Source organism: Sorex fumeus, unplaced genomic scaffold (assembly GCF_029834395.1).
Source record: "Sorex fumeus unplaced genomic scaffold, SorFum_2.1 ptg000122l, whole genome shotgun sequence".
NCBI lineage: Eukaryota > Metazoa > Chordata > Mammalia > Eulipotyphla > Soricidae > Sorex > Sorex fumeus.
The window spans coordinates 39,491,183-39,518,309 of NW_026606179.1; the positions used below are offsets into that span (position 1 = coordinate 39,491,183).

At 56.8% G+C, this 27,127-nt stretch overlaps 2 protein-coding genes across 3 annotated transcripts in view; one reads left to right on the forward strand and one right to left on the reverse strand.

Annotated features, from left to right (window-relative positions):
• POLR2C (RNA polymerase II subunit C) overlaps positions 1-27,127 on the forward strand; it is a 54,861-nt gene that overhangs the window by 4,907 nt on the left and 22,827 nt on the right. Inside the window, exons 6-10 of the mRNA XM_056136618.1 lie at positions 570-698; positions 1,188-1,239; positions 1,351-1,519; positions 1,632-1,706; positions 2,389-2,533. Of these exons, the coding sequence (XP_055992593.1) occupies positions 570-698; positions 1,188-1,239; positions 1,351-1,519; positions 1,632-1,706; positions 2,389-2,533 (570 nt within the window). The remainder of the gene's footprint in view (positions 1-569; positions 699-1,187; positions 1,240-1,350; positions 1,520-1,631; positions 1,707-2,388; positions 2,534-27,127) is intronic.
• Positions 3,959-10,783, reverse strand: DOK4 (docking protein 4). 2 transcript variants are annotated; one of them, XM_056136616.1, is made up of 8 exons: positions 10,659-10,783; positions 6,458-6,565; positions 6,216-6,285; positions 5,907-6,026; positions 5,625-5,814; positions 4,703-4,841; positions 4,474-4,597; positions 3,959-4,343 (listed from the first exon to the last, which is right to left on the reverse strand). In XM_056136616.1, exons 1-8 carry the CDS (start codon positions 10,722-10,724, stop codon positions 4,222-4,224), a joined length of 939 nt encoding a protein of 312 aa, XP_055992591.1. In that variant the 5' UTR covers positions 10,725-10,783; the 3' UTR covers positions 3,959-4,221. The 2 variants fall into 2 exon arrangements, with proteins under 2 accessions (XP_055992591.1, XP_055992590.1); XM_056136615.1 differs by having other exon boundaries at positions 6,216-6,330; positions 10,659-10,782.

Sequence of the window (27,127 nt, forward strand, 5' to 3'; positions counted from 1 at the left end):
TTACTCCTATCTCTATACTCAAGACTCACTACTGGCCGTGCTCCGGGGCAGGTGGGGTGGCGGGGATTGAACTGGGTCAGTCCCCTCGCAAGGCAAGCGCCCTCCCCGCTGTCCTATCCCTCCAGCCCCTTAAGTTGATTTTTTTTTAAGTCTTATAACCAGGTCTTTCCTTTCCTTCCCTTCCTGTTGATGTTGTGACCAGAGGCACTGCCCACTTGGTGGCCACCCACGGGGCCACTGTGCTCGGGCCCTGTATAGTGGTAGGTGCCTGCACTAAACCAGGACAGGCCAGCAATCTCTTGGGCAGTGCTGCCGGGAGGCCAACTCAGACCTCATGCTGGCAGGGCCGGCGCTTTGCTACCCAGCTGCCCATCCCGGGCTCCTGGGCACCCGTTTCTGTGTGTGACTTGGGGGAGGGGGAGGGGCCACACCTGGCAGCGAGAAAGCGTCCTAGGTCACCCTCCCCTGAGTCTCTGCGGGAGAGCCCCGGGGGCACTGGGAGGGGGTGGCAGCCGGGTGCCACCCTGTGGCATATGGTCAGCCTGGGGGGGCTGGGCTCCCTGCCGCAGGACTGCACGTGCGAGGAGTTCTGCCCTGAGTGCTCCGTGGAGTTCACGCTGGACGTGCGCTGCAACGAGGACCAGACGCGCCACGTCACGTCCCGGGACCTCATCTCCAACAGCCCCCGCGTCATCCCGGTCAGTGTGCACCCACGGCCAGGCGGGGAGGTGACATCCATGCAGTTGTCCCAGGCCTGGGGAGGTTGGGGAGGTGACATCCGTGAGCCGTCTCGGATCCTGGGGAAGGCGAGGAGGTGACATCCATGGGCTGTCTCGGATCCCGGGGAAGGCGGGGAGGTGACATCCGTTTGGCTGTCTCGGATCCCCAGGAGGACAGGGAGGTGACATCCATGTAGCTGTCTCGACCCGGGAAAGGCAGGGATGTGCGGAGGGCGGGATGCGGCCATCTCGGGCTGGGAGGTTGGAGCTGTGGGACGCAACCTGCTGTTTCGGGCCCAGTGGGTGTCATTCCTGCTGCGGAGAGAGGCAGGCGCCTCTCACTGAACTGCCTGGCCAGCCGGGGCCCGGGCACTGCCAGAGCCCAGCCTCCAGCGAGCGCAGACTGTGGGGACCGCGGGGAGCGGCCGCGGGGGGCTGCTGACGGTCCCTCTGCTCCGGCACCTGCAGGTGACATCCCGGAACCGGGACAATGACCCCAACGACTACGTGGAGCAGGATGGTAAGGAGTCGTGGCCTGTGGGCGCCGGTGCCCGGGGGAGATGGCTGGCCTCGGACCCTTGGTGTCCAGGGGACAGGGAGGTGGTGACCGAGGGCCCCCCCCCCCCCCCAGACATCCTCATCGTCAAGCTGCGAAAGGGCCAGGAGCTGCGCCTCCGCGCCTATGCCAAGAAGGGCTTCGGCAAGGAGCATGCCAAGTGGAACCCGACCGCCGGGGTGGCCTTCGAGTACGACCCCGACAACGCCTTGCGGCACACCGTGTACCCCAAGCCCGAGGAATGGTAGGTACCGGGGGGGGATTGTTGGGGGCCCTTGTGACCAGGCTGCAGCCAGCTGGCCCACTGGGCACACGGTCCCCTCCACGCCCTCCCTGACACGGTTGTCCGGCTGCAGGCCCAAGAGCGAGTACTCAGAGCTGGATGAGGACGAGTCGCAGGCCCCCTACGACCCCAACGGCAAGCCAGAGCGGTAAGCGGGGCTCCTGACACCCTCTCCTCGCACCCTGGGCCAGAGACAGGAGCTGCCGGCTGCTGTCACTGAGGAAAAGGGGCTGTAGTCGAAACAGTTCGTTTTTGTTCGGGCCCTACCCGGCTCAGATCAGGGCTTACTCCTGGCTCTCTTGCTCAGGGATCACTCCTGGCAGGCTTCAGGGGACCGTATGAGGTGGTGGGGATCCACCCCAGGTCAGCTGTGTGCAGGGCAAGTGCCCTCCCCGCTGTGCTCTCGCTCCGGCCCTAAGGTCGAAGCCGTTTTGTGAAAATCTACAACCCTGTGGGCGGGGGGGGGGAGAGAGTGTGGTGGGAAGGGCCCCTGTCGGCACTTGGCTGCCTTGGGTTCAGTTCCTCAAGCCCTGCCAGGAGCGAAGGAATAAGCCGCTGGGTGTGGCCCAAACTCTTCCCCACCCACAAGTCTCCACAGGGGAGACTGAAAGATCCAGCCCCCCAAGAGGGGACTTCGTGGGTGGAGGGCGGCCAGCATCCTGCTCCTTTCCCGGTGGGTGTTGGGGTGTCGCCCTTCTGGTCCCCAGAGAGCAATGGGGGACCCCATGTGTCAGGTCGGAGGTTGATTCTGGGGCGAGGTCAGGCGCAGGCGAGGGGGGGTCCCCGGCCAGCCTGCCCCCTGAGGGCTCTCCCGACTCTCCACCTCCCAGCTTCTACTACAACGTGGAGTCGTGTGGCTCTCTGCGCCCCGAGACCATTGTCCTCTCGGCCCTGTCCGGGCTGAAGAAGAAGCTGAGTGACCTCCAGACACAGCTGAGCCACGAGATCCAGAGCGACGTCCTCACCATAAACTAGCCGCCGGCCCCCCACCTCCTCCCCCAGAGAGAGGGTCTCGGGGCTCCTGCGACGGGCCACTGGCAACCAGCCAGAGTCCCGAGGGACTCTCCCTCTCCCAGTCCCCTTCACCATCTCCAACCCCTTTCCCCGAGGAGAAGGCTTCTCACGTGTGGCTAGACTCGGTTTCCCCCGTCAATGGAGGGCTCAGACCCCGTTCAGACCAACTCTGAGCCGTCTGCTCCTTGCACATGCCACCTTCTTCGAACCCCAAATCTGAGACCCCCCCCCTCGAAGAATGGTGTTAGAGCCCACCTGCCCCCGGCAGCCTTCCTCCAATAAACCCGCTTTTGTGCTCTGGCAGTGGGGACAGGCTCCACCAGCAGCCCAACTTGAAGGGGGGTGGCGGGAAGGGATGCCTTCGTGACGCCCCAAACCCAGAAGTCTGAGCTGACCCAGAGGAGAGGCCGGGAGGTCCGGAACAGCGCGGAAGGGCCACTTACTGAGAACAGGAGTCGTCATCTTTTTCAAAGTTTTTATTTTTTGGCAATAAAAGAGCACAACATAATCTCCTTCATGCGTCAGCGTGCCGCTCGGCCGGCCAGTCAGCCCGGCCTCGCCCTCCCCCAGGCGAGCTTGTTCCTGGGTGGGGTGACCAGGCCCAGGGTCACCGTGAGGAGCTGAGCCTGGGGGAGGCGGGGGGGCCTCCCTGGCATCAGGGCTCTGTGGGGGAGGAGGGGGCCTCTGGCTTTCTCCTGCCACAACTTGAACAGTGGTTATTTACAACAAGGTTTGCTCCCACAAGTCAGAACCCTAAAGTAGTACAAAAAAAAAAAAACACGCAACCAAAGGTTCAATGTGATAGAAAGATAGCCCTTCTGCACGGTAGTCAGTAAATACCAGCACTAGAAAATCAATTGCTTTAATTGCATTTCAGCAGTGAGCCTCAGCACCATGGGGAGGACACGGAGGGTCCAGAGTGCTCGTGGCCGGCGGGAGGTGGGCCAGACGCCCCGCGCCGCCCGCCACAGCCTACCCCGTGCAGGGAAGAGCTCGGAGAGCCTGTGGCCCCCTCCCCCGGGGCCTCCCCGCCTGCCACGCAGGAAGGGGCCCCGGGCAGAAATGACATTTTAAAAACCCAAAGGGTTTTCCCCCGCCCCGAGGTACCAGCCCGATGGCACCTCTGCTTAAAACTCCCGAGCGCAAGGCTGCCGGGTAGCTGCGGTGTAAGTTCGGATCCTTCCAGTGCCACGCCAGGCCCGGGACCGAGAAGCCACCTCGCCGCCGCGGCCACCAGGCTGCTTGGGGACTGACCATGGGGGCGGCCTCGAGTTCAGATTGTCTCACTCCTCGGACCAGGCAGGCAGCAGGTGGACCAGGCCACGGAGGACAGGACAAAAAAGGGTCCCCTCCATTCCCGCACAGCCTGGGCTGCGGCCTGGTCCCGGGATTGGAAGCGGTTTGTGGGGGGAGGGGGAGTTCGTTAATAGAGAATATATCATAAGCTGTATATATTAAATCATCAACAGTAGAGTCCCACGGTAGCTCCAGCCCCTCACATGCTCGGGCGGCGGGGCCAGCCCTTGGCCTCGGTCCGGCCTCACTCTCGGGGGTGAGGAAGGGACAGGCCTGCTCCCCTTCTCCGGGCTCTCGGCGCCAGCCCCCCGGGGCCGTCCACAGTCTGTCTCTGGCATTCCCCCACCCCGCCGTCACTGGGCCGGGGTCTGGGCCTCGCTGCTGTCCCCGGGGCTGGACTTTGGCTTCAGCAGGATGAATCTGTTGAGGAGGTCCGTCTCTGAGCTGGCCTGGGCTGCCCCGGGGTAGCCCTCACCTGTGGACATAGACGCAAGGCCAGTGTTGAGGGTGCCCCGGCCGCTCAGTCCCACCTGCCAGGGAACCTCGGGGTCGGGGGGAGGCCAGGCAGGCAGGCAGGCAGGCAGGGGCCCCCGGCAGCCACTCACCGGCATAGCTGGCGGTCTCGCTGATGTTCTGGGAGCCAGTGATGTGGTGCCAATAGGCACTGCGGGGGAGCATGGTGGTGGGCGTGCAGGGATAGGAGTAGTGCTCCGTGCCCTTGTTCAGCAGCTGGGGGGCAGAGGAAGGGCCGTCGGTGAGCCCGGGGCCGCCCCCTGCCTCCCGCCCTGGCTCGCAGTGCATGCGCCCGGACCCCCACCACCACCACCACCTCACCCGCACGTTCTTCTCCATCTCCAGCAGGACGCGCTTGTGCTGCTCGGCGATGGCCAGCGTGGCCCCGTGCACCCGCTGGTAGATCTGCTCGCCCTCCTGCGTCTGGAAGGTGTAGAGTCCTTCCCCCGCGTCGCACATCCTGCAGATGGGGCCCGTCAGGAGTGAGTCCCCCGCCCAGCAGGCCACACGCACCCTGGGCCCCCGGGAGCACAAGCAGGGCTGTCTTGCGGGGGGGCCTCGTGTGCCAGACAGACGGTCTGGGGTTTGGGGTTCCGCTCCGGGGTCCCGCCCTGCCCGCCGGCCTGCGCGACACCAGCTTCCCACCGTGGGTGTCCTCAAACCATTCACGGGCGAGGAACCTGAGGCCGGCAGGCAGCGGGCGGTGGCCAAGGTCATGAGGGACTAGACAGAACTTTTTTTTTCTTTTTGGGTCACACCCAAAAAAGGGGTGCTCAGGGGTTACCCCTGGCTCATGCACTCAGGAATTACTCCTGGCGGCGCTCGGGGGACCATATGGGATGCTGGGAATCGAACCCGGGTCGGCTACGTGCAAGGCAAAAGCCCTACCGAGCGCTGTGCTATCGCTCCAGCTCCAGGATTCGACAGAATTTAAATCCAGGCACGTCAGCTGCGGAGTTCAAGTTGGAGTGCCTCCCCTCACCATGCTCACAGATGTTCTGTCCCACGGTACTTTCCCAAGCCCCTATTCTAAATCCCGAGACCCAGGTCTAAACACAGCTGGTAAACGCAGTGGCAGCCTCTGACCAGAGCCCTGGGCAGTTGTGACATCCAGCAAACCCGCCTGCCCGGGGCAGGCACGACGGTTCCCTCCCGGGACCTTGGGACCCCACCGCACGCACGCACACCCCCTCTAGGCACGGGGCACAGGGCTGACCCGCACAGGCGGCCCAGGGGCACCTACCGGCCTGCCTCGAAGGTGAAGCGGGTGGCGTCCCGGCCGTAGCGGCGCAGCGAGCAGAGGGGCCACGAGACGAGCTTCACGCGGGGGTTGTGGATGTCCCAGAGGTAGATGTTCTCGTGCGTGATCTGCAGCTTGCACTCGCCGTACACGTCCAGGTTGGGGCAGGGCAGCAGGAAGACATTGAAGCGATCTGGAGTGGGGGGGGGGGGAACCAGGCGTGTGGGCGGGGGGGGTGGCAGGAGGGCCCTCCCCCCAACCCACTTGTCTGGCGCTTGGTCTCACCTGTCTGTTCACACTGCACCCCCGGGGCCAGGAGGTCCGGCTCCCCCAGGCTGATGTCATTGAGCCTCGACCCCAGACACTCCACGGACAGCGTCTTGTACCACTCCTCAGCTTCCAGCTCTGGAGAACACAGACATGCTGGGGGTCTGCTCACACCCCCACCCCTTCACCCACCCCCAAGGCACGCTGGGGGCCTCCTCCACGGTCCACCCATCCCACCCCACCTGCACTATATGCTGGGGGTCTGTCTGCTCTCTTCAGCCTCACCCCCCCACCCCACCACACCTGCGGCCCGGGGCAACCCCTCACCTGAGTCGCAGGTGAAGGTCCGGGCAGAGTCATCGGTGAATATGATGGCCACCGCCTGCCTCTTGGTCTCCTTGGGGAGCCGTGTGACGCACTTGACGTTGCTGATCTCTGTCACCTGGGGCGGCAACCACAGGGGACTCAGCCAGGCAGGAGTGTCTCACTCCCCCGGCTCGAACCACAGCCACCCCAGAAGGGTGCCCTCGGCCCCGGGCGGGCTCTCAATAGGGCCCAGGCCCCCTCACCTTGGGGCAGCCTCGGAGGCACACCGACTTCTCATCGGGATACTTCTCCAGCCGCTGGGGCCCCTTGCTGGAGGATTTCCGGAACACCAGCCAGCACCTCCGGTAGATCTGCAGGACCACAGGATGACCGGAATCAAGCCTACCTGGGCCACTCCCACCCGCCAGCTCGGCCCTGCAGTTTCCCCCATCAACCGCCAGGGGGCAGTGCCACACTGCCTCTCCTGGAACCCCAGTCCAGACCGACACTTGACGGGGATGGGAAGCTGGGGGTGAGAGGGGCGTCCCCATCCCCAGTGGACAGAGAGGTCAAACTGAGGCACCCAAAAGTTAAGGAACTAATCAGTGTAGGGAGGCTCTTTAAAGTAGGCTCTCCAGGGGCTAGAGCACACGCTTTGCACGCAGGAAGTTGGGGTCTGATCCTGAACGGATGATTCCCCCCAAGCCTCACCAGGAGCATCAGCCAAGTACTGAGGCAGGACTAGGCCCCAAGGTTTTTGTTTGTTTTGTTTGAGGCCACACCCAGGGATGCTCAAGGCTTACTCCCAGCTCTGGACTCAGGAATGACTCCTGGCGGGGCTCCGGGGACCATATGGGGTGCCAGAGATAGAACACGGGTTGCTGGACTGTTGTTCCAGTCCCTGACACGGGCTTTAAAAATAAAATAAAGGGATCACAGAGGGACTACAGGGGCTAAGGCGTGCGCACACCTTGGATGTGGCCAACCCCCGTTCAATTCCCAGCAGAGAATGAATGGCCCCCACGGCACAACTAGGAGTGACCCCCTAATCACTGCCAGCTGTGACCCCAAAACCCAAAAGTACAAAAACAAAATAGGGTTGAAGAAGGAATACAGGGGGCCGGAGCGATAGCATAGTGGGTAGGGCATTTGCCCAACCTGGGTTCGGTCCCCGGCATCCCATATGGTCCCCCAAGCACCGCCAGGAGTAATTCCTGAGTGCAGAGCCAGGAATAACCCCTGAGCAGCATCGCTGGGTGTGACCCCCAAAAAAAAAAGAAGAAGGAATACAGCGGGCAAGACAAGGCTGGCCTTGAATGCAGCTGATCCGTGTTCGATCTCCGAGCCCCACCAGGAGCGATCCCTGGGTACAGAGCCAGGAGTCACAGTCATGACCATGAGCACCACCAGCCATGGTCCCCAGACCTAAAACTAAAATACAATACATAAGAGCAGCTGTCCAGGTGCCTGAGTACCGCCCTGCGACCTGGGGGCCTGCCGCCCTGGGGCAGCATCCAGGGGCTGCGTGCCCACAGCCCTGCTCTCCACGCTGGGTGGGTGCTAGGCTGGGGGAGCCCTCTGGTCTCCGGGAGCTCTCATAAACACCTCTCCATTCTCTCCATCGCACCCCGCTGGTGTTTAGGGTCCCAGGGGGCTTCCCCATCCCATCCTAGGCCAGAAATTCTCTAAGAAGAGGCTGGAGAGATAGCACAGCGGGTAGGGCGTTTGCCTTGCACGCAGCCGACCCAGGTCCCCTGAGCACCGCCAGGAGTAATTCCTGAGTGCAGAGCCAGGAGTAACCCCTGTGCATTGCTGGGTGTGACCCAAAAAGCAAAAATCAATCAATCAATAAATAAATAACAGAAATTCTCTAAGATACAAGGGAGTGATAGGACAGCAGGGAGGGCATTTTGCCTTGCACAGGGCCCACCCGGGTTCAATCCCTCCCTACCCCAAATGGTTCCCTAAGCCCAGTCAGTAGTAATCCCAGAGCCATGAGCACCACCAGCCATGGCCCACTCATGGTCTACAGAGTGTAGACCAAAAAAAAAAAAAAACAGAAGGGAGGAGCCAAGAAGCTGGGGTTACCAGACCCACCCCAATGGGGGCACTAGACTCACCCCAATTCACGAAGGCTTCATGGGTTCCCCCAAGGGGACGGGCAGGGGCAGCCATTCATTCTCCAGGGCTTAAGGGGCACACTGGCATCTGACTGACCTCCCCCTCCCGACGGGCAACCCTCCCCCACACCTGGGCCTGCAGCCGCACAGCCCCCCTCCAGGGACCCCGCGCTCCCCTGCAGCCATCAGCAGGGCAGAGGGCACGCGGGCAGTCTCGGGGCCACCGCCCAAGACCCCAAACCCCTCCCAGTCCTGCTCTGACAAATCTCTGGCAGCCCAGAGGGACCCAGAGGTGCCAGTTCAGTTCCCTCAAGTCACTCAGCCCGCGGGCATGTCTTCCCGTGTGCCAGGACCCCGGCACGCCCCTCCTCGACCCCCCTCAACACACTGGGACTGTCACCTCAGAATCCTCACCCACACCCTGGGGCCCCCATGAACTGGAGAGAGGGAGGGAGGGGGGAGTGAGGGAGAGCAGGGACACGGGTGGAGGGAAAGACGGATGGAATGAGGCACGGACAGATGGACAGATGGCCCCGCCAGGCTGGACTCCACTCATCCTTCATTTCCCATGGCAGAAGGCCTGAAGGCTGGGAGTGCCCTGGTGGCCTGGTTCCAGGTCATCACACACACACACACACACACACACGTGTGCACACACCACCCCAGGGAGTTATCACTCAAGAATCCCCCTTTCCACTTCCCACAGTCTTTAATCAAAGCTTCAGAAACACTGCCACACACTGTCACCCTGTCAGAAACTGCCACACACCGTCACCCTGTCAGGTACTATACTGTCATCCTTTCAGGCACTACCACACACTGTCACCCTGTCAGACAGAGCCACACACTGTCACCCTGACAGGTACTACACTGTCACCCTGTCAGGTACTACACTGTCACTCTGTCAAGTACTACCACACACCGTCACCCTGTCAAATAACCACTGCCACCCTGTCAGGTACTAACCACACACTGTCACCCTGTCAGGTACTACATTGTCACCCTGTCAGGTACTACCACACACCATCACCCCGTCAGGTACTGCCACACACTGTCACACAGTCCCACAATGCCACACACACTGCCAGTTCCTGTCACATACACTGTCACTCTCACTGTCACACATTGCCAGCTCCTGTCACATACTCACACAGTTCCTGCCACATACTCACTGTCACACGCCCTCACTGCCACAGGCCTGCCAGGTGGGAGGGTCGCCCCACTCTCCCAGAGCTGCCCGTCCCCTCAGTGGCCAAGAAGCTGTAGGTTGTGAGGGTGTGGGGGCACCCCGGGGGGCCTTGCCCCATCACAGCCTCCCCGCCCCGCCATGCCCCCGAGGGGTACCGGGTTCCTCCTGCAGAGAACTGAGGTGCCTTGCTAGCAAGGGTAGCCGGTGGGTGCTGGCCCCTGGGCCAGGTTCTGCTCTCTGCTCTAGGGGGGCTCCGTCCTTCTCTCAGGGCAAGACCCAGGCTCCCGGGCAGGCGCCCACAGCTGGGCTGCAAGCCCCCCACTCTCAGACACGCCAAACACCACCCCACAGCTCAGTACCGGCAGCAGGGAGACCCACAGGGTGCAGGAGGGTCCTCTCAGGGTGCCCTCCCTGGCTGGCACTGAGGCAGGCCTGGTATCGGAGCCCCCTCGGCCCAGGGAGTGGTGGCGGAGGGGAGGAAGGAAGCCCCCCCCAGAACCCCAGCTCACCAGGCTCTCTTTCCTCGGGGTGGGGCAGCGGCCAGGCCCCCTCACCAAGAACATGAAGCCCTGCTCCTGCCTCCCCAGGGGGCTGGGGGTATCCTCGGGGCCCCTGCACCCTCCCCACCCACCCAGCTGCAGGACACCCCCCACAACTTGGAGGAACGCTGCCTTGGCCCAGAGCAGGGGACCCTCACCCCCAGACCTGATTCCCACCGGCCTGGGGTACCCCCCCCCCCGCCACCCAGCCCCTCTCCCATGCCCGCATTTCCCCAGCAAAGAAAGACCTGCATGCACTAATGGGGGCAGTGTGGGGGGCTGCACTTTCCAGCGGCAGGAGTGGGGGCCCGAATGGGGGGACACGGGTGGGAGGGGCGGGGAGGGGGGGAGAAGCTGGCGCCCTGCTCCAGCGGCAGCTACAACTTCAACAATAGCCAGGCGGGCGCCGCCTGCCCGTCGCTCGCTGCCACCACCACCACCGCTGCCACCAGCGGCAGGGACGCCGGCCAGCACTGCCGGGGGGCACGGGCACATGCCAGGCCGCCCCCCATGGGGCAGGCGCACAGCGGCGGCGGCAGTGGCAGCCGTGGCATCGTGGCATCGGGCGTCGTCGTCGCATGCCCGGGGACCAGCCCTGGGGAGGGGAGGCGCTCACCCCCAGCTTCCTGCTCTTCATCCGCACGTAGCCCTGCTTGACGATGTCGTTGAAATTGGTCGCCATGGTCGGCGGCAGCGCTCCCCGGAGTCGGGGGGCGCGTGGGGAAGGAGGACGCCCGCTGGAGGCGGCGGTGGCAGCAGCGACAGTGGAGGTGGTGGTGGTGGCAGCCCGGGCTTCCAGCGCCTGCGATCACCTGTTCGCGATCCCGTCGGTCCGGGTCCCAGGTCCCACCGTCGGGGCGGCCGTCAGCTCAGCATTGTCCCCGCACCTGCCCTGCCCGGCACCTGCAGGCGGGAGGAGGCGGCGGCGGTGACATCTCTCTCTCTCTCTCTCTCTCTCTCTCTCTCTCTCTCTCTCTCTCTCTTTCCCCGGCTGCCTGCCGCGTTCTTCTCTTCCCTTTCCCTTTCCACACCCCTCCCGCCCTCCCTCCCACCCTCCCTCCCGCCCTCCGCCCTCCCTTCTTCCTTCCCTTCCCTTCCCTCCCCGCCCCGGGACGGCAGAACCATTCAGGAAAGCCCGAGGTGGAGACAGCGGCGGGCGGCAGAGAGGAAAATGGTCCAGCCCAGTCCCCTCCCTCACGGCGGCAGGGCTGGCGGTTAACCCTTTCCTGGGCGCTGCTTCCCTCGCCAAGGTGGGGTTGCCCCCGCCCGCCCGCAGGTGCTGTCTCGCCCCATCTCCTGTCCCAACTTTGGACCGGACTCAGGGCGGCGCGCTGGAGGGGGCTCCAGAGAGGGTTGGGGAGGGGGAACACCAGCTGAGGTCTCCCCCACAGGGGGGCTCTCGGGCACAGCCGCACCTCCGCCTCCACCCCGGGGCGGCAGGGGGTGGCCTCTCAGGCGTTCCCCTGCAAGTCCTCTGGGTGCTGTTTCCTGGGTGGGAGAGGCCAGAGTCCAGCGGGGCGGGGCCCCCAGATAAGCCCGAGCTGGGCTGGGCCTGCGGGGGGGGGGGGGGGGGGCGGGGGAGACTGGGCGGTCTGGGGGGTCGGGGGCCCAGGAACCTGGCCCAGCCAGCCAGGAACCCCTGGTCTGGCACCAGCCCAGAGTTCATCACAGCGAGAGCTGGGCCAGGTGGGCCCAGGGGAGAAACACCTCCAGCGAGTCCACAGGCAACGGCAGGGCAGGGCGGTGCCAGCAGGGGTCACTCATCGCACCAACAGACAGGAAGACACGCCGTGACCCAGTGCCACAATCACAGGTGGTTTGGAAAGGAAGCTGCCCAGAGAGGGGACTGGCCTGGCTGAGGTCACACAGCAGCTCCAGGCACAGCCAGGGACTCGGGCAGGCCTTGAGCAGTGTCTCTGGTAGGTCCCCACCATGGTGGGCTCGGGGACAAGGTGGTGCCGGCCAAGTGCCCCCCCACCCGAGTCTCCAGCCACCAAAGAGGTGACTCCTGGGGTCATGGGGTCATGGGGTCTGGGGCCAACAGAGATGAACCTCCTGGCCATCTGACTACTGAACCCATAACCTAGGACCAGGCAGCTGCCCCAGAGGACACACACCTCCGGGGAGAGGCCCTGTCCAATGTCACCCTGTCACCTCTAGGGGCTGCCTCCCTCCCCCCTGGGGCGCCCACCCCACCTGGCCTCCTGGTAGGAGTCCCCTAGCAGGCTGGCCGCCAGCGCCCGACAGGTCATCCTGGATGGCCAGGTCAGAAGCCACCCAGAGGTTCCCTGGGAGCATCCAAGGCAGCCCGTGATGTGGTCACAGCACCGGGTACAGGTGCCAAGGGGCCAGGGCCAGGGGAGCCCACCACAGCCCAGCAGGCTTGCTCCCCCCAACCCCCTAGGTCCCCCCAGGCCCCGTGACGCTCCGTCCCCGGGACCGACCACCCAGCTCTGGGGAGCACTCTGCGTTTGTCTTTTTTTTTTTCCATTTTGATGTTTGAGCCACCACACCCCGATGGTTCTCAGGGCTCACTCCTGGCTCTGCACTCGGGGATCACGCCTGACGGGGTCTGGGAGACCATCTGGGATGCCGGGGCTCGAACCCGGGCCAGCCGCGTGCAAGGGCTCACCCTGCACCGCTGGGGAAGAGGCAGCGCCCATGGCCAGGGCCTCAGATTGGCCCACAGAGGAGCAGCCCTGGGGACGCCAGGCTCACCAGGCCCTGGGCTGCACGCAGCCCCGAACATAGTCCGTCCACACACAAGCCACGACGTGGATCCGGGACTCCCAGGGGTACTGCCCAGGAACCGGGGAGGCAAGGAACAAGGGGAACGGTCAACGGCTGCCCCACAACTGGACAAGGCGGGGATCAAGGTGGTGGGGGGGCCCAGAATCGCGCTCCTCCCCAGGGGCTACACTGCGTAGGCCGGCCCGAGACCCCCAGGCTGAGGGCAGCAACGAGGAGAGAAGGGCAGTGGGACTCAGCAGCCAGCCCTGCTGTCCCCTCCAGGAACCCCACTGTCCCCCCAGGAAAAGAGGACCCTGACCACGGCTCTGGGCCTCCCTCATCTCAATCAGAAAGCCCTCTCCTGAGGTGGGAGCATGCCCCCTCACCACCCACCCCTGTGTCCGCACCCCACATGCAGTCAGTTTCTCAACCCAACAGAGCACCCAACTGTCTGTCTCCCAACTATCTACAGGCCTGTCTGTCTGTCTGTCTGTCCACTAGAGACTGCTTCCCAGAGGCTGGCAGGCTCCAGAGCAGCCCACTCCCCAGGAGGGCAATGCCGTGGGGTGGAGCAGGGGGCTCGCTGGTGGGCACAGAGGGAAGGGGCTGGGCCCCCCCTGCCTCCCATCCCTGCAGCTCTCCATACCACCCCCCCACCACCACCACCTCCAGCCCAGCCTCCACACCTGGATTCTGCCCCTAGGCTCTGGCTCCCGAACAAACGCTCCCTCCCTCCCGGCCGGCCTAGCGAGCAGCCAATGAGGGAGCTTGGGCAGCGCCGCCCGCCAGCCCCGGCCTCCCCAGCCCTGACAGCTCGGATCTTATCAGGCCTTCAGGGATGGCCCAAGCTGAGCCCTCAGAGTCGGGGCTGCTGCTTGCCGGGGAGCCTCCGGGTGGGCCAGCCCTCTCGACCCCCAAACCCTCGTTAGCAAGGGCCGGGAGGGGTCCCGGCCCCCTCAAAACCGCCAACCCCCTGGGGGAGCCCACCTCCCCAAGCCTAGAACACGCAGGTCTCATCCACCGGGGTGCAAAGGTAAATCCCACAGCCCCTGGGTGGAGCGCTGGGGTGGGGTGCCGTCAGTCTCCAGAGCCCCCAAACCACTGCTATTCTGTCCTGCCAACGCCTGCCCTGCCAGTGGCATATTTTCTACCTCCTTGACGTGCCCACCTGCCAACTTCCCAGGCACCCAGCAGCAAGAGGGGACCACTCGCCATCGCCCCTCGGAAATACTCTTCCCTCACCTGGTCCCCAGGTTCTCGCTGCCACTCGAGCTCAAAGGTCACCTCCCAGAGCGGCCTCCTGGGCCCACCCTGGCCACAGAAGCTCCCGGCCCTGCCCCATTAGACTCCACCTTCATTCACCTGTGATTGGGGGCCTGGCATGGGGTGGGGGGGCTTCCCCGCCTCCTCCCCTGGGCAGCTGCTCCCAGAACTCAGAACAGGGACCAGTGCAGCGCCGGGGCTGGACACTTGGGGCTGGACATTGGGAGGGGGGGGAGGGGGGAATTCTCCTGGGAGACTAATCTTCATCCTTTCTGGAAATAGGCCCCAGGGCCTTGGTGGTGGTGGTGGGGATGGGGGGGGGGGGAGGCTCTCCAGACCTCCCCCCACCCCCCAGTGGGATTCAGAGCCTGCCTCAGGGGCGAGGGCGTGGCATATACTTAGTCCAGGCCAGGCTCCCACCTTCACCCAGGCGGTTGGGTGAGCTCGTGCCCAGCCCTGTTACCCTGCCCAGAGGGCAGAGCCTTGGCCAGAGGCTGTGGCCACGTCCAGGCTGGGAGCTAGAAAAGAAGGCTGGGCCCGGGCTGACTGGTGAGCGCAGGACTGAGACCCGAGTTCCACCACTGGGAGGGAAAAAAAAAAAAAAAGAAAAAGGACAAGAGTCTGCACGGAACCCTTGTGGCCCTAGCAGGACAGGAGAGGAAAGGGGCCCGGGGCCAGCGTCTCTCTGGAGTGTGGGGTTGCGCCCCCCAACCCTGCGGACCCCTCACTGACCCTGCCCTCCACCCCCAAGGCTCAGTAAGTGCCCTGGAGACTGTGGGGCACCCAGAGCCCCACTCCTGGGCCGAGCGGTGACCGGCAGCAGGAGACAAGGCCTCTGGGACCCCGAAGGAGAAGGGGAACCAAGAAGCCCCCCCACCATCCCGGGCCAGTCGGAACCGAAAGGGAGGAGGAGGCCCTTGCAGGTTGGGGACCCGGGGTGAATTTGGAATTTGCAGGAGGAAGGAAAGTAGGCAGGAGGGGACAGGAGGGGGGGGGGCCTGCACTGGACTGGGTCACGCCTGGTCGTGGGGGGGGGCCTCTGGCTTCTGATAAAGTCAGCGCAATCGGGGTGGACCCCCACCCCCGGCCAGGAAGGCCCGGGCAGCGCGGGGAGGGCGGGCTCGGGGACTGGTTCCCGGGACCCCGGCGGGCTTTAGGGGCGCTCTCGGGTCTCCGGCGCGGCCCAGGGCCCCCCACACCCCCGTTCCGGGACCCCCGGTTACCTGGGCGCCGCGGCCCGGCCCGGGGGCGCTGGGTCCACTGCACGGCTGGCCAGGCTCATGCCCGCGTCAGCTCGCGGCCGGCGGGGGCTGCGGGGCGACGGCGCCGGACTCCGGGCGGGGACAGCAGCGACAGCGGGGAGGCGCGGCCGCCGGCTCCGCTCCGGCTCCGGCTCCGGCCCGGCCCGGACTCGGCCCAGACTCGGCCCCGCCCCGGCCCCGCCCCAGACACGCCCCGGACACGCCCCCGGTCGTCGCGACCGTACTTCTCCGAGCATCGGGGCATGCGCTTCTGCCCTGGTCCCGCGCCGCACGTTTCCCGGTCTCCTTCCTTTCGGCCGCTTGTGGAACCCCCATCCCTCCCTCCCTGTTCCCCAGAACCCCATCTTACACCGCCTCTCAGCCGCTGGAAGCTGCTAGACCCCAATCGGCGGTCAATCTTAAAGCCTCAATCTCAATGAGACACACATCCATTGTGCCCCGCCTCCCCCATCCTCACTTTGATTCCCCGGAGCTGGCATCCCTCCCCAAAAAACCCATAACCTCTCCCAGAGTCAGCTCACCTCGCACTTGGCCTGAGCACAGAGTCAGGAGTAAGTCCCGAGCACTGCCGAGTGGGACCCACAAACACAAACTAATGCAAATTAGAATGTCTGGGAGAAACCCCACTGAAATCTGTTCTCAAACAAGCCCCTGGGGGATTCTGATACGCACCAGCCTGGCCCCCGGCTTTACACTGATCCATAGATAACGAAGCAATGAAATCCTGAGACAAAAGGGCCTGAAGACCCAGTACAGAGTGGAGTGCACATGGCCAACCAAGGTTCCAACCCCAGCATCACACATGATTCCCAGGAGCATGGCCACAGAGCCAGGAGTAACCCCTGGGCACCCCCAAGGTGTGGTTCAAAAAAAATTCTGAGAATGTAAATGCCCCCAAGTGCAATCCCAGTCCAGGTTTCTCAGGAACCAAGAGTGACTCCCTCCCTCATACATACAGTCCCTGACTCACAGCCTCTGGACCTCGGCTTGGCCCAGGGTTGCCCCAGAACTTCAGAGAGCCGATTTGGCTTCTCCAGTACCCGAGGGAGCCCCAGGGACTGTGTTCTGGCCTCCCAGGGGAGGAGTCAGCCGGCTTCCAGCCCTGGGACGTGACCTCTTGACATCCCCATGCAACTTCCAACTTGACCCTTCCTGCTTTGCTTGAACTGAAGCCTATAAAGTCCTCAGCACACGACCCAATCCAGCGAACTACCAAAATCCTAGAGAGAGTTTTTTTCAACAATGGCAAAAAGTTTCACAACCCAAAAAAGAAAAAAAAAAGCATCTTCTTTGGCATGAGCTTCTCGGTTCTCTCTCATCCCTGTCATTCCTCACCCCCACGCTCTCTTTCTCTGCGCTTTGGTCACATACATTTTTTTCCTCTTTTTAAAAAAATGAATCACTGTGCGATACACAGTTACAAAGCGGTCTTTGATCCAATTTCAGTCATACAATGTTCCAACACCCATCCCTCCATCAGTGTTCTTCCCCACCACCATCGTCCTGTTTCCTTCCCCAACCCCCACCCATCCCACAGCCTGTCTCTGTGGCAGGCACTTTCCTTCTTTCTCTCTCTCTCTTCTTGGACGTTATGGTTTACAATACAGATACTGAGAAGTTACCATGTTTGTTCTTTCAGCACTCGATTCTTGTCTAGAGTGATCATTTCCAACTATCTTTGTCATAGCGGTCCCTTCTCTATCCCAACTGCCTTCTCCCCCATCACTTGAGGCAGTCTTCCAACCCTGGACCAATCCTCCTGGCCCTTGTTTCTACTGTCCTTGAGTATTAGTTTCATATGATGTGTTTTTATATCCCACAAATGAGTGCAGTCATTCTATGTCTGTCCCTCTCCTTCTGCCTCATTTCAGCGTGATACTCTCCATGTCTATCCATTTGTAAGCGAATTTCATAACTTCATTTTCCCACTTATTTTATTTTATTTTTTTGCTTTTTGGGTCACACCCAGCCGATGCTCAGGGGTTACTCCTGGCTCTGCACTCAGAAATCATTCCTGGCGGTGCTTGGGGGACCATATGGGATGCTGGGAATCGAACCCGGGTGGCCGCGTGCAGGACAAACACCCTACCCACTGTGCTATTGCTTCAGCCCCTTCCCACTTTTTTTTTTGCTTTTTGGGTCACACCCGGCGATGCTCAGGGGTTACTCCTGACTCATGCATTCAAGAATTTCTCCTGGCGGTGCTCGGGGGACCATATGGGATGCTGGGAATCGAACTTGGGTCGGCCATGTTGGCTGCGTGCAAGGCAAACGCCCTACCCGCTGTGCTATCGCTCCAGCCCCCCCACTTATTTTAAAAATTAAACTTGATGTTGTTGTTTTGTGGTGCCAGGCACTGAACCTAGGTCTCTTCCACACTAGGCATAGGCCTGACCAGTGAGCCACCTCCCCAACCCTTGATTAAACGTTTTATTTTAAGCTATTTGTAGATTCACTCCAACGGTGATAGTCTAATTGTGTGTTGCTTCATCCAGTTCCTCCAATGATAAGACCTTCGAGAAACTAGAGTTCAGTCTTGCAGCCCTGATATTGACCTTGAAACACTGATGAAATCCAATATTTCTATTACCACAGAGATCCCGCATGCCACCCTTTTATAGACAAACCCACTTCCCTCCCTCCCTCCCCCCCGTCTCCTTAAGACTGACAACCACTCATCTGTCTGCTAATTCTCTACTTTAGGCATTTCCAGAGTGTTGTAAAATTGGGACCCTCAGTACCTAAACTTTGTTTTATTCTTGGCCACACCCTGCGGTGCTTAGAGACTACTCCTGGCTATGTGCTCAGGGGTCACTCTTGCCAGAGGTCAGTCCTCTCGTTTGAATCTGGGTCACTGCTTGCAAGGCAAGCGCCTTACCCACCGTACTTTCTCTCCAGGATACCAGGATACCAGGATGCAATCTTTGGAGATGGCTTTTTTTTAACTGGCATAATTCTTTGGTGATTCACCCAAGTTGCTGCCCATACTAAGACTTTGTTCCTTTTATTGCCCAGTAGAATTCCACAGCGTGGTGTGCCACACAGTCTATTATCCATCCAATGCAAGACAACTGAGTTGTTTCCAGTTTGGGGCTATTATGAATGAAGCTGCTATAAACATTCATGCATAGGTTGAGTGTGAACCCAAGTCTTTATTGTTCTGGGATAAATGTTAGCAGCACAATCACTGGGTCTTACGGTAATTGCACATTTAGTCAAAGGGAGGAAAAAAAAATACCCATCTTCTTTCCAGACCAACTGTAGTGTTTTACTTTCCCACCAGCAACCAGTTTCTTCACATCTTTGCCAGCATTTCTTGTTGCAACCTCTTTTTTTTTTTTTTAATGCCATTCTGGTAAGTAATTTAGTTATATCTCCTTGTGGTTTTCTTTTAAGTTGCCCTCATGGCTGATGCTGGCCCATTTTCCAAGCACTAATTTGCTGCCTGTGTATCTTCTTCAATATAAAGTTTCTTTCTGAGAGCACATGTTTTGCATACAGGAGTTCCCACTCCACAAAACACGCTGGGTATGGTAAAAGGTTGGTTTGGTCCATGTTGTAATCATTGCTTTTACATTGTTGAATTTTGAGAGCTCTGTATATATTCTAGATATTAGTTCTATTTGGGCTGTGTGGCTATTATAAAAGTGTGTGGTGTAGCAATTCCAGCCCTGTTCTTCTTCTTACACGGATTTTCCCAAAATAAACCCATTTCATTTCAGGGACATTCATGTAAGTTATTTTCCCTTTTCATGGTTTGTGCCTTCAGAGCCAAGTCTAAGAACTCTTTGTGTAGTGCCAAACTCTAAAGATTTTCTCTTCCCCTCCTCCAGGGGAAGAAAAACAAAATATTTTTCTCTCCTAGGTTTTATTCTAAGAGTTTAAGAGTTTGATGTTTTACACTTTAGTCTGTGACTATAAATTGATGTTGTAGGGTTGTTGTTTTTTATTTTTTTTCTCTCTCCTTTGGGAAATAAAATTAATGGATGTCCAGTTTTCCCAGCACCATCTGTTAAGAATGGTCTTTTCCCCAGCAAACTCCATTTGCAAGTTGGAGAAACATAATTTGGTTTTTGTAACTTCCGTCTGTGTGTCTGTGTCTGTTTAATTTTGAGGCCACGCCCAGCAGTGCTTAGAGAAGGCAGAGCCAGGACAAGCAAAGCAAGTGCCTAAAGACCTGTATAATCTCTTTTTTTGGTTTTTGGCCACATCTGAAGGTGCTCAGGACTGTGGCTAATGGCCCTGGAGGGCTTGAGAGACCATATGGGATGCCGGGGACTGACACTGGGTCCGTGGCATACAAGGCAAGCACCCTACCCATTGTACTATCTCAATGGCCACAAGACTCATCTCTTGGGCAACACTTTTTATTTTTTTCCTTCTTTTGGCATTGTTTTGCTTTTTGGACGACACTCGGCCATGTTCAGGGTCTATGCTCAGGGATCACTTCTGGCAGTGCTTGAGGGGCCATAGGGCATGCCAGGAATCAAACCCCAGTCAACTGTGTGCAAGGCAGTGTCTCACCCTCAGGGCCTCACCTGTCAATCATGTGATCTGGCCATTTGAACTGTACCTTTGGCTCCACCCTCCCACTCATGCCTCTTCAAAATTAATCGATTTTAGTTAATTTAGTTCCTAAGATTGTACCTGTGCATTTCAGAATGTACCACGGGGCCGCCAACACTTTCTTTTGGACACAAGTGCCTCTCAGTGGTGCTCAGGTCAGGTCAGGCCAGGGCCCGTGACACCAAGGTGGCTTCGATGCCCAACCAGCTTGCCAAGTCTCCCGGTTCAGCTCAGGGTTCTACAAGGGGTACTGGGAGGCCAGGCAGTGCCGGGATAGAAGTCAGGGTCTGGGGAAGGTGGTAATGGTGGTGGGATTGGTGAATGTCTTTAACAAATCGTCACGAACAACTTTGTAAACCACAGTATTTCTACAAAGTGTAGGTGGAAATTTTACATAACGTAGGTCTTTACCTATTCATGCAAACTCCAAATATATCAGCACAGAATTTCTTTAAAAGTATTTTGGGGGAGGGGGGCTGGAGCAATAGCACAGCGGGTAGGGCATTTGCCTTGCATGCGGTCGGCCTGGGTTCGATTCCCAGCATCCCATATGGCCCCTTGAGTACCGCCAGGGGTAATTCCTGAGTGCAGGGCCAGGAGTAACCCCTGAGTATCACCAGGTGTGACCCAAAAAGCAAAAAATAAAAGAAACTGGGAATCAAACCCGGGTTGGCCGCGTGCAAGGCAAATGCCCTACCCACTGTGCTATCACTCCAGCCCCTCTTTAAAAGTTTAATTAGTGACAGGTAAGACATGATTATTACCATAATGAGATCCAAGTATAAAATAAAATTTAATGCGATATACTTTCAACTCCAGATTTGAAAACTTACTTATGTAAATGAAAATAGGCATTTTATATTCTATTGCATTAAATGGTTTTAATTTCCTTATTTACATAGGTTAAAATAGCGTAGTAATCACAGATCGGCTCTTACTAAGTTATTTTCTGATCATTCTATTTGCTGTTTCTTAAAGTTTTGTTGGAACAAGCAATATAAAGTAAATCTGATATGCACCTAAGAGGCAGACTGGGATTGGGAGGGGAAACTGGGACTGTAGGTGGAGGAGGGAAGATCACACTGGTGGTGGTGTTAGAACACTAAATGCTTGAGACAACTGTAGCATGAACAACTTTGTAAATCACAATGTTTTTAATAAAAAATTAAAAACAATCGGGGCCTTGGGTCCAGAGTGATAGTACAGCAGGTTGGACATTTGACTTGCACGTGGTTGATCTGGGTTTGATCCCCAGCATCCCATATGGTCCCCTGAGCAACACCAAGAGTAAACCTTGAACGTTGCGGGGCATGGTCTCCCCAAAACAAAACAAAACAAAAAACGTCAAGAACCTCCTCCTACTTCATGCCTTTTTTTTTTTAGTTTATTTTTATTTATTTATTTATTTTTGCTTTTTGGGTCACACCCAGTGATGCTCAGGGGTTACTCCTGGCTCATGCATTCAGGAATTACTCCTGGCGGTGCTTGGGGGACCATATGGGATGCTGGGAATCAAACCCGGGTTGGCCGCGTGCAAAGCAAATGCCCTACCCGCTGTGCTATCGCTCCAGCCCAATGCCTTTTTTCTTTTTAAGCAATTTTTTAAATTTTTTAATTTTTTATTTTTATTAATGAGACATCATGAAGTACAGTTGTAGACTTACAAATTTTTGTGCTTGGGTTTCAATTATACAATGATCAAATACCCATCCCTCCACCAGTGCCCATTTCCCACCACCATGGATCCCAGTATGCCTCCCACCCCCCATCCCCCCCATCCCACCCTGCCTCTGTGGCAGGGCATTCCCTTTTGTTCTCTCTCTCTCTCTCTTATTGGGTGTTGTGGTTTGCAAAAGAGGCAATGGGTGACTATCATGTTTGGTCTATAGTCTACTTTCATGCCTTTTTTAAATTAATTGGTTTTAGTTAATTTAATTCCTAAGACAGTACATGTACATTTCAGAATATCCTTATTTACATTCATTGAAAATCTCGCCAAGACTCTCGTAGAAATTACATTAAATCTATTTATCAGTTTGGGTTAACGTTTTTATGAGGTTGAGTTTTCTAGTTCAAGAACACAAAATATTTCTCACTTATTTAAATATTTTATTTCTTTCATTGGCATAATATAGTTTTTCTGCATACAAATCCTATGCATTTTGTTAAACTTATACTTAAATGTCAAATTGATTTAATTATTAAGACTTTTTTTTTCTGGGGATGGGAGGATTGGGTTATACCTGGTGATGCTCAGGGCTTAGTTCTGGTTCTCTGCTCAGGGATCATTCCTGACAGGGCTTGGGGGACCATATGAAGTGCTGGGGATCAAACCTGGGTAGATAGCCTCCAAGGCAAACTTTACTATCTCTCTAGGTCTTACTTTATTTTTTATTTTCTATTTATTTATTTATTTATTTGCTTTTTGGGTCACACCCGGTGATGCACAGGGATCACTCCTGGCTCTGCACTCAGGAATTATCCCTGGCGGTGCTCAGGGGACCAAATGGGATGCTGGGAATCGAACCTGGGTTGGCCGCGTGCAAGGCAAACACCCTACCTGCTGTGCTATCACTCCAGCCCAGGTCTTACTTTGTTTTTAATTGATTTTTATTTATTTATTTATTTTTGCTTTTTGGGTTACACCCAGCAATGCACAGGGGTCACTCCTGGCTCTGCACTCAGGAATTATTCCTGGCAGTGCTCAGGGGACCATATGGGATGCTGGGAAACGAACCTGGATCGGCCGCATGCAAGGCAAACGCCCTACCCGCTGTGCTATCACTCCAGCCCCCTTAATTGTTTTTTAAATCTTCAGCATCCTGATTTATAGTGCTGTTCATGATAGGGCTTCATGCAAACAATGTTCCAACACCAAACCCTGTATGAAGAATACCCTCCTCAATGGTCCTAGCCCCATCCCCCATCTTGCCTTGTGTGATGTCCTGGCTCTGTGTTGAAGGATCATCCCCGGTGAGCTGAGGGAGGGGGGAGGAGGATCATGTATGGTGCCAGGGATCAAACCCTGGTCAGTCGTATAGAAGTCAGGAACCCCACTCACTAAACTACCACTCCAGCCTCACAGTTTCCTTTCCAGTATATATAAAGAAACAATTTTGCATATGCATCTTGCATTTTGCCACCTTGAATGATGCAATAATTAGTTCTGGGTGTTAGGGGGCACTGGGCTAGATTCCTTGAGATATTTGGGGGCCACACCTGGTCAGGCTTGTGCCACTTTCAGCTTTGAATGAGCCCCTATGGTGCTTGGGGGGGGGATCATGTGGTCTCAGGGATTAAACCCAGATCTCTGTGTGCAAAGCCTTTTCCACTACATCCAGGGGCCTTGAGATGATCTATGTAGATAATCATGTCATCTGCACAGAGAGACTGTCTTATTTTCCCCTTTTGAAAAATATACTATCTGGACAGCAGGTAGGGTATTTGCCTTGCATGCAATCAATACAGGTTTGATTCCCAGCATCCCATATGACTCCCTGAGCCTGCCAAGATAGATTCCTCAGCACTGAACCAGGAGTAAGCCCTGAACATATTTGGGTGTGACTCAAAAACCAAAATAAATAAGCAAATAAATAATTAATATACTATCTGGGGCCAGACCAATCGTACCTGGGTTGTGCCCTTGTCTTGCATGTGGAAGACTGGAGTTTGATCCCTGGTATTCCATATGGTCCCCTGAGCACCATCAGGAGTAATTCCTGAGTGCAGAACCAGAAATAATCCCTGAGCATCACCAGGTGTGCCCCCACCTCACAAAAGGGGGAAATATATACATATACATATATATATATAGTATCTATGATATCTAGGAGGCTGTAGAGATAGTACAAAAAGTAGGGAACTTGCATGTGGCCAACCCAGGTTCAATTCCTGGCATCCCTTATGGTCCTCTGAGCACTCTCAGGAGTAAGTCCTGAGAGCAGAGCCAGGAGTAACCCCTGAGCATCACTGGGAATATCTCCCAAACTAATATAGTATATAGCTTTGTGCTTGGAAGTGGATCTGGAAGGTTCCTGGAAGCCCATACGTGGTGCCTGATTGGAACCCAGGTCTCTTGAGCCTGGTTCAAGCCTGGCTCAGCCTGTTGAACTTTCTCGGTAGTCTCCATATGCCTCTTATTTCCTTTTCTTGCTTTATTGCATTGGCTAGAACTTTCAGCACTGTGTTGGATAAGAGTAGCAAAAGGAGACATCCTGACTCTGTCTGGGTTCAATTCAAGTTTTCTTGAATGCTCTATAAAAATCAGTCTTGTCTTATTGACCAATGGCTCTGTTGAATTCATCCAGCTACTTGTCCATCTTCTAACTGTTCTGTCACTCGTGGAGAGAAAGCTGTTGTCTCTGATTACTGCAGAGAATCTGACCATATCTCCTGTTGCTTCTGCTGCTTTTGTTGCCCATAGTTTACGAATCTGTTGCTCCGTGTTTACACATTTTGGATGCTATGTCTCCTCGGTAAATTGACCTTTTAATTATTACATAGTGTCCATCTGTCTCTGTAATTTTCTTTCCTCTGAAGTCTACGTTATCTGATATTAATATAGTCACTCCTGCTTTCCTTTGATTAGTGTTTGCACGATCTATCTTCCATTCTTTCATTTTCAACCTGCCTGTGTCATTATATTTGAAGTGAGTCTCTTGGAGATAGCATATAATTGGATCTTGCCAACAATTATCTTTTAATTGGTGTATTTAGACCATGTGCATTCAAAGTAATTATTGATATGCTAGAAGCACCAGCTAGTCAGTACCACTAGTCAGGATATGGTGACTGGGGAAACTGAGGCACCGAATAAGGGGCAAAGAGTAGATGTGTGTAAACTTGGCTTTAGGCTCTATTTCCTTCTGGAAATGGGGGTGGAAGATAACTTGAGAGACTGTTCCCCCTCAGACTGGAGGACTCCAGGCAGAGAAGGACTTAGGCATTCGGGTGCTGGAAACACAACACCTGGTTCACTCCTTGGGCAACTCCTAGCCTCTCTGGGTCTGTTTTGTCTTCTGAAAAGTGGGAGTGATTGCTTATAAGAAAACACACCCCAAACCCTTGAAAGAGGACCTGCAGGTGGGGGGTACCTAGAGCAGGGCAGTCACCCCCACAGTATTCAATTCTTTATAATTAGTTTTCTAACTTTTCTCTAATGGCTCTATGAAAACATTTTCAATTGAAACCAAGGTTTAGGGGCAGGAGAGATAGTACAGTGGATAAAGCACTTGCCTTACGCACGACAGACCCAGGTTCAATCGCTGAGATGGTCCCATGAGCCAGCCAGGAGTGATCCTTGAGCACAGAGCCAGGAGTAATCCCTGAGCACAGTTGGGTATGATCCAAACACAACAACCCCCCCAAAAATGTTTAAGTGCAAATTTGCCACCTTAAATTAGGAGCTATGGGACTAGGGGCTCAGTGCAAGGATCAAGACACTAGTCTCACTCTTAGTGGACACAGTTTGACCTTGACCATGAGGCACCCCAAGAACCCTAAGGAATGATCCCTGAGCAGGTGAAACTCTGAGCACTGCTGGGCGTGGCCCAACCCCAAACCCCCAGGAGGGAAAAAGGGATGTAACTGCTACACCCTCCACCACCCACTCTCCCAACTGCGCAATTGGAGGGTGGCATGGTGGCAGGGTGCCGAGAGGGTGGCAGTGGTGCTCTGTGAGAGATCCACCCTGGATGCGGATGGTTTTCTGGGTGCTGAGTGCAACCCAAGCCTCTGGACCTAATCTCCTAGGCCTGGCGGAATGAAGAGGAAGAAGGAGTGTCCGCTGAGCCCGGAGACTCCTCACCAAGGCCAGGGACAGGGAAGCATCTGGGGGGTGGGGGGGTCCAGCCCGGATTTGGCTGTAGGACCCTTCATAGCACGGAGGTTCAATTTCCTCCTCCGGAAAGGAGAACAATAAGGATGAAACAAAATAACATCTGCGTGCCTAGTGTCTTCCCTTGCTCAGAACACAGGAGGAGGGAGCTTTGAAATCAGGAAGAACAGCCCGAACCCCCCACCCGCCCTGGGGTCTGCAGGAAGAGCAGAGCTGCGGCCCCTCCCCCCACCCACCAGCACCCCAAGACAATTTTAAGGTATTCTTACCTATTCTACCTCTGTGCCCAGTCACCCCAGCTGTTACATGATTACTGTCACCTTCAAGCCTCTCTAATAAAATGACTTGCTCAAAAACCTCTCTTTAAATCTCCTGATTTTTCTATTTGCCTCCGGAACAAACTGCATCAATAAAATATGTTGCAAATTAAGCAAATGCATGGCTGTGTGCTGACGAGCGCTGCCCCCTCCCCACAGCGCCAGGGCTTTCTTGAAAACTGCAGAACAGAGCTTAGCATCTAGGGGCAGGGCGTTTTAGTGAGACAAGCCCCCTTACCACCCCCCTACCCTCCGTGGAGGTGTAGGATGGGAACCTTGTGTAGGGGAAATCCTATACAATGGTAAATCACTGTACCTAAAATAAAATGTCAGGGCCAGAGATAGTACAGCAGCTAGGGCACTTGCCTTGCAAGTGGCTGACTGCAGTTTGATCCCTGGCATCCTTTATCGTCGCCCAAGACTGCCAGGAAAGATGCTTGAGCCCGAAGCCAGGATAAGCCCTGAGCACTGCCTGGTGTGCCCAAAAACAAATATATATATATATATATATATATATATATATATATATTAATTTTGTAAAGGAGATAGGAGATAGAACAGCCTCGGGGCATATGCTGACCATGCACGATGTGACATTGATTCAAGTCGCAGCACCACCTGGTCCTGTGAGCATCACCAGGTGTAGCCCTGGAGGTCCCCAGCACTAGCAGGGTGGTCCCAGGTATTCGGGTACCTCAGGACCCCTTCAGCATTGCATCCTCAGGACTCTTGCATTGAATCACCAACCTCTTGGCCTCTGCTTGGGATCCCTCCTTCCTGGAAGGAAAAGGAGTCCAGATTTAGGAACAGGCGAACCCCAACTTCCGCCTGGACGATCCTCAGGGGGTGAAGAGGAAAACAAACAGGGAAGGTCTGGAAGGGAGAGCATCAGGTGGGGCCACTCTGCTGGGGGGAGCCTCTGTGGGGGGGGGGGGGGCTCTTGCGTGGGGCTGTCGAGGGCAGGAGCACTCAGGCTCACACCATTCCATCTCACAGACAAGGAAACTGAGGCCTGGCAAGTAGAATGCAGACACTCCAGGGGTGTGAACTAGTCATGAATTGTTATTTATTTATTTTTTTAATTTTGGGGCCATATCCAGCAATGTTCAGG

Coding starts and splice junctions, on each gene's coding strand:
- DOK4 (XM_056136615.1), bottom strand. CDS start 10,724: ATGGCGACCAATTTCAACGACATCGTCAAGCAGGGCTACGTGCGGATG. Junction 6,027..6,215: donor GACCTTCACCTGCGACTCAG/GTGAGGGGTTGC, acceptor TGTGTTCTCCAG/AGCTGGAAGCTGAGGAGTGG. Junction 4,344..4,473: donor CGAGACCGCCAGCTATGCCG/GTGAGTGGCTGC, acceptor CTATGTCCACAG/GTGAGGGCTACCCCGGGGCA.